At 48.3% G+C, this 16,271-nt stretch overlaps 1 protein-coding gene across 2 annotated transcripts in view; it reads right to left on the bottom strand.

Moving 5' to 3' along the window:
* LOC139229825 (ras/Rap GTPase-activating protein SynGAP-like) overlaps positions 1 to 16,271 on the bottom strand; it is a 389,857-nt gene that overhangs the window by 212,481 nt on the left and 161,105 nt on the right. For both annotated transcript variants that reach the window (XM_070861417.1, XM_070861416.1), the window contains exons 4-5: positions 11,688 to 11,786; positions 7,971 to 8,525 (exon numbers count right to left, since the gene is read on the bottom strand). In XM_070861417.1, the coding sequence (XP_070717518.1) occupies positions 7,971 to 8,525; positions 11,688 to 11,786 (654 nt within the window). The remainder of the gene's footprint in view (positions 1 to 7,970; positions 8,526 to 11,687; positions 11,787 to 16,271) is intronic.

Below are 16,271 nucleotides of genomic sequence, written 5' to 3'. Positions count from 1 at the left end.
GTACAATTAAAGTATCCCAATGAACAAGGCTGCTGTACATTCCAGGAAGAGGAGTATTTTACACAGTTGGGCGCATTTCCACAGGTTACATTTCCTGACAGGATATGACTCAAGGAGTTGAGGAGAACGTCTGGGAATTGTTCGTGACCCACTGGTTCGAAGACACAAACTTCATAATTTTTTATCGGCTGCCTGGACTTTTAACAATTTAGTGCTGATGTCAGACATCAGTGTTGTGGAATTGAACACTTTCCATCTGAGACACGTAATTCCCAGCACACATTCCCAGGGCAGGTACAGCACGGGTTAGATGCAGAGTAAAGCTCCATCGACAGAACTACAGATACAAGGTAAAACTTCCTGTTAGCATTGGCTCAGTTGGTAACACTCTTGAATCAGAAGGCTGTGGGTTCGAGTCCCCATTCCAGAGACTTGAGCACAAAACTCTCGACTGACAGTCCAGTGCTGCACTGAGGGAGTGCTGCACTGAGGGAGTGCTGCACTGTTGGAGGTGCCGTCTTTCAGATGCAACGTTAAACCGAAGCCCCGTCTGCTCGCTCAGGTGGACGTAAAAGATCCCGTGGCACTATTCCGAAGAAGAGTATGGGATATATGCCCGGTGTCCTGGCCAATATTTATCCCTCAATCAACATCACAAAAACATTCTCTGGTCATTGGGACCTTGCTGTGCACAAACTGGCTGCCGCACTTCCTACATTACAACAGTGACTACACTTCAAAAGCACTTCATTGGCTGTAAGGCTCTTGGAGACGTCTTGGGGACGTGAAAGGCACTACATAAATGCGAATCTTTATTTTTCTTTCTTTCTACACTGTCCCAGATACAGCACGGGTTAGATAGAGAAGAGGGCTAGAATTTCTTATCAGCCCGCCAGCGCCCGATCGCTGCCCAAAAGACCGCTAAGACTGGGAATATTATCACCGGCGAAAACGTCCCCCCAAAAAATAAAAAACTACACCAAGTGAAAAACATGGGCCTTGCACCCCCATTCTGGGCGAAAAAGTGCAATTTAGGGTGATTGGGTGGTTTATAAACAAAATGGACGAAAAATAAAAAAAATAATAAAAATTTACCCTGAGGCTGCAGGTTGGGCCAAACACCAGAAAAACATTAAAAATAATTTTTCAAAAAACACACAAAAAAAAAAATCAAAAAAACATTCCCAAGACACTTTAAAACTAAATTACCACAACACATTTTAAAAATAATTAGTAAAAAACCAATTACTAACTTGTGTATCTGTAAAGCATGCACTCCCATGTTCCGCCACCAGGGAGCTCATCCCCTGAAGTCCCAAGGGATCCCAGCATCCCCTGGGAGTACTGCATATAAGCCAGCCCCAAAGGCCTGTTAGTCACTCTGGAGTGTCTTATTAAAGACTGAGGTCACTGTTACTTTAACCTCCCTGTGTGCAGCCTCATCTGTGTTAGGAACACAATAACTGGTGACGAGAATACGAATCCAATGCAACGATGCAGCAAACTGTGGGCATCCTGGAGAAGTTCTCGGAGGGTGAGGACTGGGAAGCCTATATTGAACGGCTAGACCAGTACTTTGTAGCCAACGAGCTGAACGGAGAAGGAAGCGCTGCAAAAAGGAGAGCGATCCTCCTCACAGTCTGCAGGGCACTGACCTACAGCCTCATGAAGAATCTTCTGACTCGGGTGAAACCCACAGATAAGTCTTATGAGGAGCTGTGTACACTGGTTCGGGAGCATCTTAACCCGAGGGAGAGCGTGCTGATGGCGAGGTATCGGTTCTACACGTGCCAGTGATCTGAAGGTCAGGAAGTGGCGAGCTACGCCGCCGAGCTAAGGCGACTTGCAGGACAATGTAAGTTTGATGGCTACCTGGAGCAAATGCTCAGAGACTTTTTTGCACTGGGCATTGGCCACGAGACCATCCTATGAAAACGTTTGACTGTAGAGACACCGACCCTCAGTAAGGCCATTGCGATAGCACAGGTGTTTATATCCACCAGTGATAACACCAAACAAATCTCTCAGCATACAAGTGCTCGCAATGTTCATAAATTAACTGGAACTGTGTTTGCGAGCAGAAATATACAGGGCAGAACCCACGAGTCTGCAACTGCCAGCAGGCCTCAGGTGACCCAGATGACTCAGAGTCCCCAACAAAGGATGAATACGAGGCAATTCACACCTTGTTGGCATTGTGGAGGCCTCCATTCAGCCTATTCATGCTGCTTCAAAGGGTACGTTTGCAAGAGCTGTGGAACAATGGGGCACTAAACGAGCTGCAAGCTCTGCAAAACCTGCTAACCACCACGTGGCAGAGGAAGATCGGTCCATGGTGGATCAAAACAATTTCGAGCCTCAGAGAGAGGAGGCAGATGCTGAAGTACACGGGGTGTACACATTTTCGACAAAATGTCCACCTATAATGCTGAACATAAAATTGAATGGCTTACCCGTAGTCATGGAACTGGACACTGGTGCTAGCCAATCCATCATGAGTAAAAAGATGTTTGAGAGACTGTGGCGCAACAAGGCATTCAGACCAGCCCTGAGCCCCATCCACACGAAACTGAGAACGTACACCAAATAGCTTATCACTATCCTGGGCAGCGCCATGGACAAGGTCACCTACGAGGGCATGGTGCACGAACTGCCACTCTGGATTGTCCTGGGCGATGGCCCCAGACTGCTTGGAAGGAGCTGGCTGGGCAAAATCCGCTGGAACTGGGATGACATCCGAGCGCTATCACAAGTCGATGAGGCCTCATGTACCCAGGTTCTTAACAAATTTCCTTCCCTTTTTGAGCCAGACATTGGAAACTTTTCCGGGGTGAAGGTGCGGATCCACTTGGTCCCAGAGGCATGACCCATTCACCACAAGGTGCGAGCGGTACCTCACATGATGAGGGAGAGTGGAAATCGAGCTGGACAGGCTGCAACTTGAGGGCATCATCTCCCCAGTGGAATTCAGCGAGTGGGCCAGCCCGATTGTTCCAGTACTCAAAATTGATGGCACGGTCAGGATTTGCGGCGATTATAAAGTAACTATTAATTGTTTCTCGCTACAGGACCAATACCCGCTACCTAAGGCAGACGACCTATTTGCGACGCTGGCAGGAGGCAAAACGTTCACCAAGCTCGACCTGACTTTGGCCTACATGACGCAGGAGCTGGAGGAGTCTTCAATGGGCCTCACCTGCATCAACATGCACAAGGGACTGTTCATCTACAACAAATGCCCGTTTGGAATTCGGCCAGCTGCAGCGATCTTCCAGAGAAACATGGAGAGCCTACTCAAGTTGGTACCACACACGGTGGTTTTTCAGGACGACATATTGGTCACGGGTCGGGACACCGCCGAGCACCTACAAAACCTGGAGGAGGTCCTCCAGCGACAGGATCGCGTAGGGCTGCGGCTGAAGAGGTCGAAATGCGTCTTCATGGCAACAGAAATTGAGTTTTTGGGGAGAAAGCTCGTGGCGGACGGCATTCGGCCCACAGATGCCAAGACAGAGGCTATCAAGAATGAGCTCAGGCCACAGAACATCACGGAGCTGCGGTCGTTCCTGGGACTCCTCAACTATTTTGGTAACTGCCTACTGGGGTTAAGCATCCTTTTAGAGCCCCTACATGTGTTATTGCACAAAGGTGAGAACTGGGTATGGGGAAAAAAAATAAGTAATTGCTTTTGAGAAAGCCAGAAACATTTTATGCTCCAACAAGCTGCTTGTATTGTATAACCCGTGTAAAAGACTTGTGCTAGCATGTGACGCGTCGTCGTACGGAGTCAGGTGTGTCTTACAACAAGCTAACGTTGCGGGGAAGTTGCAACCTTTCGCCTATGCTTCCAGGAGCTTGTCTAAGGCCAAGAGGGCCTATTGATTGAGAAAGAGGAATTAGCGTGTGTGTTCAGGGTAAAGAAAATGCATCAGTACCTGTTTGGCCTCAAATTTGAGCTGGAAACTGATCAGAAGCCCCTCACATTCCTGTTCGCTGAAAACAAGGGGATAAATACTAATGCCTTAGCCCGCATACAAAGGTGGGTACTCGTGCTATCAGCGTATAGCTATACCATCTGCCACAGGCCAGGCACCGAGAACAGTGCGGATGTTCTCAGTCGGCTACCATTGCCCACCACGGGGGTGGAAATGGCGCAGCCTGCAAACTTGTTGATAGTGGCGAGCCAGCAGACTTGTTGATGGTCATGGAAGCGTTTGAAAATGATAAATCACCTGTCACGGCCCGCCAGATTAGGACTTGGACCAGCCAAGATCCTCTGCTGTCCCTAGTAAAAAAAACTGTGTACTGCATGGGAGCTGGGCCAGCATCCCCGTTGAAATGCAAGAGCCAATCAAGCAGTTCCAGCGGCGAAAGGACGATCTGTCTATTCAGGCAGACTGCCTGTTGTGGGGTAACTGCGTAATGCTACCAAAAAAAGGCAGGGAGACGTTCATCTCGGATCTCCACAACACATACCCGGGTATAGTAATGTTAAAAGTGATAGCCAGATCCCACGTGCGGTGGCCTGGTATCGACTCTGACTTAGAGTCCTGTGTACGGCAATGCAGCGTATGTGCTCAGTTGAGCAACGCGCCCAGAGAGGCACCACTAAGTTTGTGGTCTTGGCCCTCCAGACCATGGTCGAGGATCCATGTCGACTATGCGGGCCCATTTGTCGGTAAAATGTTCCTGGTGGTGGTGGATGCTTTTTCAAAATGGATTGAATGTGAAATGATGTTGGGAAGCACCGCCACCGCCACCATTGAAAGCCCGAGGGCCATGTTTGCCACCCACGGCCTGCCTGACATACTGGTCAGTGACAACGGGCCATGTTTCACCAGTGCCGAATTTAAAGAATTCATGACCCGCAGTGGGATCAAATATGTCACCTCGGCCCCATTTAAACCAGCCTCCAATGGGCAGGCAGAGCGGGCAGTACAAACCATCAAACAGAGCCATAAACGAGTCACAGAAGGCTCACTCCAAACCCGCCTGTCCCGAGTACTGCTCAGCTACCGCACAAGACCCCACTCACTAACAGGCGTGCCCCCGGCTGAGCTACTCATGAAAAGAACACTTAAAACCAGACTCTCGCTGGTTCACCCCAACCTGCATGATCAGGTAGAGAGCAGGCGGCAGCAACAAAATGTAAACGATAGTCGCGCCACTGTGTCACTGGAAATTGATCTGAATGACCCTGTGTATGTGCTAAACTATGGACATGGGCCCAAGTGGATCGCGGGCACGGTGATAGCTAAAGAAGGGAATAGGGTGTTTGTAGTCAAACTAGACAATGGACAAATTTGTAGGAAGCACCTGGACCAAACGAGGCTGCGGTTCACAGATTGTCCTGAACAACCCACAGCAGGCACCACCTTTTTCGAGCCCACAACACACAACCAAAGGATCAACGACACCACGCCAGACCAGGAAATCGAACCCATCGCGCCCAACAGCCCAGCAAGGCCAGGCTCACCCAGCAGCCCTGCAGGGCCAACAACACGCCAGCCCAGCGAGGGCCCAGCGAACACACCAGAACAGATATTTGTACCGAGGTGGTCCACCAGGGAAAGAAAGGCTCCCGACCGCCTCACCTTGTAAATAGTTTTCACTTTGACTTTGGGGGGGGGGGGGGGGGGAGTGATGTTGTGTATCTGTAAAGCATGTAGTCCCATGTTCCGCAACCAGGGAGCTCATCCCCTGAAGTCCCAAGGGATTCCAGCTTCCCTTGGGAGCACTGTATATAAGCCGGCCCATAAGGCCTGTTCCTCACTCAGGAGTCTCTTATTAAATACTGAGGTCACTGTTACTTTAACCTCCCTGTGTGCAGCCTCATCTGTGTCAGGAACACAATACTAACCTTTTTCTTGAAGAGCTACTCACCTACTGCCCAGCTCCGCTGATCCTCGTGGGCATTTTTTAAAAACTTACCTACCGGTCAGCGCTCAGCCAAATATCGCGCCAGGGTGATCTCAGGACGATGCACGCCGGCAGTCCACTCCCCAGTGGTACCTCGAAATCGCCAGCGTAACTCGGGTAAGGAAATTTTCGCTCACCTGATTACCGCCCACAATGGCTAATACCGCCCAGAAACCGGGTGGTAAGCTATAGGAAATTCTAGCCCCAGAGAGTAAAACTCCCTCTACACTCTCGCTTAAACACTCCAAGGTCAGGTACAGCACGGGTTAGATACAGAGTAAAACTTCCTCTACACTATCCCAACAGTGTGCCTCAGTTCCAATTTCAGGAGTTCACTCCCGACAGCACCAGTGTGAAATTTGCCCTTCCCGGGCGGGGTCTGTCTGAGTGGGATTGCCCACTGATGCTGAATCAGGATCAGTTTGGTGTTGTGGGCCCACTGAGAACCAGATGGAGACTGTCCAAACCCATTTTGTGGATGACCCCTGCAGGCAGGAGTTCTCCCTCGTGTCTTGGCAATATTTATCCCTCAACCAATGCCTTAAAATATATTATCTGGTCATCATCACATTGCTGTTTGTGGGAGCTTGCTGTGTGAAATTGGCTGGCACGTTTCCTACATCATAACCGTGACTGCACTTAACAAAGTGCTTAATTAGTTATAAAGCACTTCAGGATGTGCTGAGGTCATTAAAGGCGCTATTTAAATGTAAGTCTTTCTTTCCCTGCATTCCCTCTACTGAAATTAAGATTGACTGACTGTTTGCTGTTGTGCCTTGGTTAAAGAGACTCTGTTTGCTAGTTAAATAGATCCTCAACTATTTACAATCTGTATTAATGACTTGGATGAAGGGACTGAGTGTTATGTAGCCAAGTTTGCTGATGATACAAAGATGGATGGGAAAGCAAATAGTGAGGAGGACACAAAAAATCTGCAATGGGATATAGACAGGCTAAGTCTGTGGGCAAAAATTTAGCAGATGGAGTATAATGTGGGAAAATGTGAGGTTATCCACTTAGGCAGAAATAATAGAAAAGCAACTTATAATTTAAATGGAGAAAAATTGCAGTACAGAAAGACCTGGGGGTCCTTGTGCATGAAACACAAAATGTTAGTATGCAGGTACAGCAAATAATCAGGAAGGCAAATGGAATGTTGGCCTTTCTTGCAAGGGGGATAGAGTATACAAGCAGAGAAGTCCTGCTACAACTGTACAGGGTATTGGTGAGGCCACACCTGGAGTACTGCGTACAGTTTTGGTCTCCGTATTTAAGGAGGGATATACTTGCATTGGAGGCTGTTCAGAGAAGGTTCACTAGGTTGATTCTGGAGATGAAGGGGTTGACTTATGAAGATAGGTTGAGTAGGTTGAGCCTATACTCATTGGAGTTATACTTATTGGAGTTCAGAAGAATGAGTTCAGAAGAATATTGAAACTTATAAGACAATGAGGAAGCTCGACAAGGTGGATGCAGAGAGGATATTTCCACTCATAGGGGAAACTAAAACGAGGGGACATAGTCTTAGAATAAGGGGCTGCCCATTTAAAACTGAGATGAGGGAGAATTTCTTCTGAGGGTTGTAAATCCGTGGAATTCTCTGCCCCAGAGAGCTGTGGAGGCTGGGTCATTGAATATATTTAAGGCAGAGATAGACAGATTTTTGAGCGATAATGGAATAAAGGGTTATGGGCAGGGAAGTGGAGCTGAGTCCATGATCAGATCAGCCATGATCTTATTGTATGATGGAACAGGCTCAAGGGGCGTTGGCCTACTCCTGCTCCTATTTCTTATGTTCTTATGTTCTTATTCTGTTTACCGTAAAATGCACTGCTTATTGAGAGTCTTGCTATGAGTCCCGCCCTGCCTCCAATTCATTGGTTGATGCAGTGGTCATGATAGACACTGCCTTTTCTCGTTCCAAGGATTCTGCTCCTCTTAATATTTAATGGTGGCACATAGCGAGGGGAGACCGCACCGAGGAGAGGAGCAGAATCCTCAGAGTTTGGTTCTACATCTCCAGGTTAACAGGCGGGCTGGCGCTGACTTACCTTTGCCTTGCCCGTGCTCTGCAGGATGTGCACCAGCGCGCACGCCACCTCCTCCTTGTTCTTGACGCTCAGCACGGGCTCCAGCACCGCGCAGAGCATCTTGTAGTTGTTGGTGACGTACTCGGCAAACTCCTTGTACAGCTCCATCGGCAGAATATTCATGCTCTGGTAGCGGGACTTGATGCGAATGGTGGGCCCGCCCGCCTTGCCCCGGCTGGAGCTGGGCTGGCTGACTGGGTACCACTGCTCCACGAACTGGCGGCTGGCCACGCTGCTGATGGGGATGTTGACCAGCCCCACGTAGTTGCTCTTGTCCTTCTTCTTCTTCTTGTCCGTGTCCTTGTACAGATGGATCCGGATGTTGCGCACGGCCGGCAGATTGTTGAACTCAAAGTGCTCGCCCCAGAAGACGTTGTCCGTCCTCATCTTGCTGGTCGTGCGGGCATACAGCATCTCATCCAGGCAGAGCTCGCAGTAGTAGCGCTTCTTGGGTGGCAGGTCCTTGCCCTCAATGATCCAAAGCTTCAAGACATTGTCGACGCGTCGGCTGTTGTCCTGCAAGTGGGGGCAAGGAGAAGGGGAAGACGGTTAGACATGCAGTCAGGGTTCACCAGGTCAGGAGGAGTGTCCATCAATTTGAAGAAGGGTGCAAGTCATGGGTTATCAGATCAAGGGGAGGGTCAATTAGGTCAGAGTTATATTAGGTCAAGAGGTGGGTCCGAATCAAGGGTCACCAGGCCAGCAAAATAATCCGAATCAGGAGTCACCAGGTCGGGAAGAGGGTCTGAGTCAGAGGCCACCAGGTCAGGAAGAGGGTCCGAGTCAGAGGTCACCAGTTAGACACAGGGCCCAAGTCAGGAGTCATCAGGTCAGGAGGAGGGTCTGAGTTTGAGTCCATGGGGGCAATTTTAACCTAACCCACCCGTTGGGAAACTGACGGGATCGGGATCAATGCTGATTTTACCTCCCCACTCCATCCGATTTTACTTTCCATTGATGCCGCCCAATCCAGTGGGTTTCCCGCCCAGCCAGTTAGATGAAAATTGCTCCCAATCAGTTAGAGGGTCCAAGCCAGTGAGTTATGAGCTCAAACCAACATTAGATTGAAGCCATGTTGTCACTTCGACACCAAACCCAATAGTAGAATGGAGATAATGTGGCAGGATTGATGGGTCGAGTTCAAAGGCTGCTGGTGAAAGTTCACCCAGAACCTCATATCAGGAGGTAGGGGGAAGAAATGGAGTTTTAGTGGCAGGATTGAAAAAACACACCAAACTTGTCCATCTGTTTAAAAAGGCACACATCCTAACTCTCTAGTTCTAAACGTATGGGTGCTAGACAACATGAAAGTCTAAACTCTCAGAATCTGACTCACTTCCGTGGCAAACCTCAGAACTGAAGGCATGTATGAGATGGTTTTGTAACATTAGCTCAACCACAACAACAACCAACCTCAACAACCACCACAACAAAACAATAACTTGTACTTATATAGCATCTTTATCATAATAAAATGTCCCCGGGCGTGTCGCAGGAGCATAATCAGATAAATACTTGCACCGAACCACATAAGCAAATTATTATGAGGTGACTAAAAGCTTGGTCAAAGAGACAAGTTTTAAGGAACGTCTTAAAGGAGGAAAGAGAGGCAATGTTTAGGGAAGGAATTCCAGAGCTTAGGACCTAGGTAGCTGAAGGCACAGCCGCCAATGGAGGTGGGGGGGCGGGGAGGGGAGGTGGAGATGGAAATCAAGGAAGCGCTGGACTGGGAGCTAATGTAGGTCAGCGAACACAGAGGGTGATGGGTGAACAGGACTTGGTTCGAGTTAGGATACGGGCAACAGAGTTTTAGATGACCTGTAGTTTATGGAGGGTAGTAGATGAGAGGCTGGCCAGATGAGTATTGGAATAATTGAATCTAGAGGTAACAAAGGCAGGTATGGGGGTTTAAGCAGCGGATGAGCCGAGGCAGGCGTGGAGACGGGCAATGTTACGGAGGTGGAAGTGGGCGGACTTGGTGATGGAGAGGATATGGGGTCGAAAGCTCAGCTCAGGGTCGGATAGGATGCCGAGGTTGCGAACAGTCTGGTTCAGCCTCAGACAGTGGCCAGGGCGAGGGATGGAATTGGTGGTGAGGGTACGGAGTTTGTGCAGGGACCGAAAATGATGGCTTTGCTCTTCCCCATGTTTAACTGGAGGAAATTGCAGCTGATCCAAGACTGGATGTCGGACAAGCAGCGTGACAACATAGAGGCATGGGAGGAGCCCAGAGAGGTGGTGATTAGTAGAGCTGAGTGTCGTCAGCTAGCCGGGCATTACTGAAAGATAGGTAAGAGGGGAATGGGTAAGAGAGAGAAAGGACAAAGGGATATGAGAGAAGGAATCAAAAGGTGAGAGAGAAGGGAAAGGGATGGGTGAGAGCGAGGAAGATTGAGGCACTATCGAAAAGTGAAAGAGAGAAAGAAGAGACACAGAGACAAGCAAAGAAAGAGGTAAGAGACTGCCAAAGAGATATGCTGCTAGGCATTGCCAGAAATAGATACATCTAGGCACTGTGAGAGAGAGCGCGATGCACAGACACTGCCCAAGAGAGAGACACTGAAGGAGAGGGACCCACAGACATTGCCCGAGAGAATGAGAGAGACTGAGGAAGAGGGACCCACAGACACTGCCCGAGACACACACACACAGTGACACAGAGAGACAATGAGAGTGACACTGAGAGAGAGAGAGAGAGAGAGAGAGACACACAGACATTGTCCAAGAGAGACACAGAGAGAGCAAGCGATCCACAGACAATGTCGAGAGAGAGAGAGAGAGATATCGACAGAGATTGCCAGAGAGAGTGGGAGGCAAACAGAAGGAAGGAGAGGAAAAGGGTTGGGAAGAGGTAGGGAGATCTGTGAGTGAGACGATGAAGGTTCTGGATTAAACTGGCTGTAGCTCTTGTGAGGTCACATCACACAACCTACCTGACATATTGACCTGGCATCGCACTATTATATATTAGAACAAGGTAGTTGGAGCCAGGTGAAAGGGATACTTTGTTCCCAACATCATTTGGAAATACAAAGAACCAATTTGGCTTTTTACTGAAGCTCCCGCAATGGCTCAATGTGGTGCCAAGCCCTGAAGGCCAAGAGGCTCAATCCCCAGGTTAAGGAATGAGAAAAAAAAATCAGCCCGTGCTATCGAATTGGATGGAATGTTTGTGGACAGAGAAGGGCTCAGCTATAAATCGCTTCCAGGGCCCAAAAGCCTCTGGACAAGCATGGCCCAGCATCACAAAGAATGACCACTTGAGTAATGCTGAGGAATCCCCCTGCAATGGCTGCTAGAATGTCACGACTGCTGTTGGCTGTGACACTTTTTTGTGGCTGCGACCTTAATTGTGGGCTGACTGGGCAGCCATGTTTGTTGTGGGTTTCTGGGCGGCCATCTTTGTTGTGGGCTGCTGGATGGCCATGTTTGTTGTGGGCTGCCATGCTTGTTGTGGGCTGTTGGGTGGCCATTTTTTCTATCCACTGGCTGGGCAGGCACATTTGTTGGCAGGCTGGCTGAGTAGGCATGTTTGTTGTGGGCATCCTTGGCAGCCAAAGTTGTTGTTGTTGTATAGGAGAAGGGGACACAGAGTGTATACACACACATGGCTTAAACTACTGACAATGCCCATGAAGCACTAAATTCCACCTGAATAATCGGACCTAGATTTAATACCTTGTTTGGCTTCACTGCCCGCTGTAAATTTTCGATCCACTTGTCTCGTTCAGCCCCAGACCTACAGGCAAAACATTTTGTGCCAGATGGAGTAGTCACCTGCAATTTGAAGAAGAACAAGATAAGTCATCAGTGCACAGCAGAGCAAATGGGAGCTGTACCTGCTGCCAAACTGGCCAAGGATACAGAAATAAGGCATTCGTTCAACTGTCTCCACCCCACCCCCTCCCCACCACCACAAGGTACTAGTTTGAGTCAGTCAGTGGCACTCTCGCCTCTGAGTCAGAGGTCATAGGTTCAAATCCCATTCCAGAGACTCATGCACATAATCCAGGTCAGCATTCCAGTGCATCACTGGGGGAATGCTGCACTGTCGGAGGTGCCATCTATTGCATGATGTATTCAAGACAGAGATCGATTTTTGTTGGATAAGGGTATCAATGGTTACGGAGCAAAGGCGGGTAAACAGAGGTGAGGTACAGATCACCCATCATCTCATTGAATGGCGAGGGGCTGAATGGCCTCCTCGTGTTGCTGAATTCCTAAAGCTTTGCCAACCCTCCTGGGTTGTCTTGGAGTCTCCAGGAATTAAATGCTAATCTTCTGCACACTGCTATGAGCAAACTAGGGAGAAAAATTATTAGGATGTGTTTTTTGGTGGGGGGTGTTTTCCTTTGGAAGAGATTTGTTTATTAATTAAAATATTGGAGATGCGAAACAACGGCTGTTTGGCAGATTCTCATCTGTCAGTCAATCAGGTAATGAAGAGTCCGTTCGCTTTCCAATTGACCTGCGAAGGCGGGCCGCTGCGAGGATGGACTTGTCTGGCGACCAACTTATATGTAAAGGAGAATCAGTGGGATACAGCGCTTTTACCATTCAGTCAGATAACAAAACCAAATTGTCTTCACCCTCCATCACTGATTATGTATCTTCTCTACTGCTGTCACTCAATAGGTATCTTTCAGATCCCAGTATCCAATTTGGTCCAAATTCTATGGTGCCTCATTGGGCATCCACTGCACCTTATTCTCTGTCCTCTATATCCCACTCTACCCCATAGCGTATCCTCTATAGTGCACTGTGCCGCATTGTGAACCCTCTATATCCCACATTGTTCCATTGTGTGTGCTCTGTATCCCACATTGTTCCATTGTGTGTGCTCTGTATCCCACATTGTCCCATTGTGTGTGCTCTAATCCCAAACTGTCCCATTATGTGTGCTCTATATCCCACTGTCCCATTGTGTGTGCTCTGTATCCCACACTGTCCCATTGTGTGTGCTCTGTATCCCACACTGTCCCATTTTGTGCTCTATATCCCACTGTCCCATTGTGTGTGCTCTGTATCCCACTGCCCCGTTGTGTGTGCTCCATATCCCACTGTCCCATTGTGTGTGCTCTATATCCTACACTGTCCCATTGTGTGTGCTCTATATCCCACATTGTCCTATTGTGTGTGCTCTATATCCTACACTGTCCCATTGTGTGTGCTCTATATCCCACACTGTCCCATTGTGTGTGCTCTATATCCCACACTGTCCCATTGTGTGTGCTCTATATCCCACACTGTCCCATTGTGTGTGCTCTATATCCCACACTGTCCCATTGTGTGTGCTCTGTATCCCACACTGTCCCATTATGTGTGCTCTGTATCCCACACTGTCCCATTGTGTGTGCTTTATATCCCACACTGCCCCATTGTCCCATCCTTACCAATGGATCCATTACAGACCCAATCCTCTTCCGGACCAGGGTCAAACAGGGCTGTGTCATCGTCCCCACCTTCTCAATCTTCCTTGCTGCCAAGCTCCACCTCACAGTCAACAAGCCCCGCATTGGAATGGAACTGAACTACAGAACCAGTGGGAAGCTGTTCAACCTTCGCCGCCTCCGGGCCAGGTTCAAGACCATCCCAACCTCTGTCGTCGAGCTACCGTACGCGGACGACGCCTGCGTCTGCGCACATACAGAGGCTGAACTCCAGGACACAGTCGATGTATTTACTGAGGTGTACGTAAGCACGGGGTTTACGCTAAACATCCATAAGACAAAGGTCCTCCACCAACCTGTCCTCGCCGCAATGCACTGCCCCCCAGTCATCAAGATCCACGTTGCGGCCCTGGACAACGTGGACCATTTCCCATACCTTGGGAGCCTCTTATCAACAAAAGCAGACATTGATGAGGAGATTCAACACCGCCTCCAGTGTGCCAGCGCAGTGTTCGGCCGCCTGAGGAAAATTGTTCAAAGACTAGGCCCTCAAATCTACCACCAAGCTCACGATCTGCAGGGCTGTAGTAATACCCACCCTCCTGTATGGCTCAAAGACATGGACCATGTCCAGTAGATACCTCAAGTCGCTGGAGAAATACCACAAATGATGCCTCTGCAAGATCCTTCAAATCCCCTGGGAGGACAGATACACCAATATCAGTGTCTTTGTCCAGGCCAACATCCCCAGCATTGAAGCACTGACTACACTTGATCAGCTCCGCTGGGCAGGTCATATAGTCCGCATTCCAGACACGAGACTCCCAAAGCAAGCGTTCTACTTGGAATTCCTTCATGGCAAACGAGCCAAAGGTGGACAGAGGAAATGTTACAAGCCTCAAAGCCTCCCTGATAAAGTGCAACATCCCCACCGACACCTGGGAGTCCCTGGCCAAAGACTGCCCTAAGTGGAGGAAGTGCATCCGGGAGGGCGCTGAGCGCCGTAAGTCTCATCGCCGACTGCATGCAAAAGACAAGCGCAGGCAGCGGAAAGAATGTGCAGCAAACCTGTCCCACCCTCCCTTACCCCCAACGGCTGGCTCTCTCACCTGTGGTAGGGACTGCGGTTCTCGTATTCGACTGTTCAGCCACCTAAGGTTTCATTCTAAGAGTGGAAGCAAGCCTTCCTCGATTCCGAGGGACTGCCTATGAGTGAGTGATGAGTGATATCCCACACTGTCCCATTGTGTGTGGTCTATATCCCACATTGTACCATTGTGTGTGCTCTATATCCCATTGCGTCCCCTATATCTCCGTTGGGGACATAAAGCGCTGACACACAGCCTGCAGGTACAGGATAAAGCGCCCCCATACAGTCTGCAGATACAGGATAAAGGTTCCCCATACAGCCTGCAAATGCAGGATAAAAGGCCCCCTTACAGCCTGCAGTTACAGGATATAGGATCCTCATACAGATTTAAATGCATGGCTCAAAGAGTGGTGTGAGAGGAAGGGGTTTCAGTTCATGGGACACTGGCACCAGCACTGGGGAAAGGTTGGGTCGGTCTCCACTTAAACCAGCCTGGGACCTGATGAACTGAATAACTAGGGCAGCAGACAGAGCTTTAAACTAATGAAGGGGTTGGGATGATTCAGGAAAGAGTAAATGTAAAAGCAGCAATAGAAATGTCAAGGCTCTAGAGCAGAGTAGAGCTTTGGGTAAAACAAGCAGAGTGGGTCAGGAAGGGACAGAGAGAGTAACAAAGGTAATAAGGCATCAGTGACTAAGGTGTCATCAGGAATAATTAGAAATAAGTTAAAGCTAAAGGCACTATATCAGAATGCGCGAAGCATTCGCAACAAAATAGATGAATTAATAACATAGATAGAAATAAATAGGTTTAATCGAACAGCCATTACAGAGGTTGCAAAGTGGCCAACGTTGGGAACTAAATATTTCAAGATACTTAGAAGAGATTGGCAAATTGGAAAAGGAGGAGGGGTAGCCCTTATAATAAAGGATGGGATAATGACAGTAGAGATAAAGTATCTTAGCTCTTAAAATCAAGAAATAGAATCAGTTTGGGTGGAGCTAATAAACAGCAAGGGGCAGAACACATTAGTCGGAGTTGTTTATAGGACCCACACATTAGTCGTAATGTAGAGCAGAATATAAATCATAAAATTAGAAATGCATGTAATAAGAGTAATACAGTAATCATGGGGGACTTTAATCGACATATAGACTGAGCAAACCAAATTTGCAGTATGAGTGTAGAGGACAAATTCATGGAATGTATACATGATAGTTTTCTAGATCAGTATATTGAAGAACCAACTAGAACAGGCTATTTTAAATCTAGTATTGCGCAATGAGAAAAGGAGCATTAATAAGCTTGTAGTAAAGGGGCCTTTAGGGAAGAGTGACCATAATATAGAATTTTATATTGAGTTTGAAAATGATTTACTTGAAATCGAAACTGGGGTCTTAAATCTAAACAAAGCAAACGACATAGGTATAAAGGAAGGGTTGGCTAAGGTAGATTGGGAAAGGTATAAGAACATAAGAAATAGTAACAGGAGTAGGCCAGACGGCCCCTCGAGCCTGCTGTGCCATTCAATCATAACGGCTGATCTGATCATGGACTCAGCTCCACTTCCCCGCCCGCTCCCCATAACCCCTTATCGTTTAAGAAACTGTCTATTTCTGTCTTAAATTTATTCAATGTCCCCAGCTTCTACAGCTCTCTGAGGCAGCAAATTCCACAGATTTACAACCCTCTGAGAGAAGAAATTTCTCCTCATCTCTGTTTTAAATGGGCAGCCCCTTATTCTAAGATCGTGCCCTCTAGTTCTAATCTCCCCCATCAGT

This window comes from Pristiophorus japonicus, chromosome 19, assembly GCF_044704955.1.
Source record: "Pristiophorus japonicus isolate sPriJap1 chromosome 19, sPriJap1.hap1, whole genome shotgun sequence".
Lineage (NCBI taxonomy): Eukaryota > Metazoa > Chordata > Chondrichthyes > Pristiophoridae > Pristiophorus > Pristiophorus japonicus.
The sequence above is the reverse complement of the archived record's forward strand: the minus strand, read 5'-3'. Positions and strand labels throughout refer to the sequence as shown.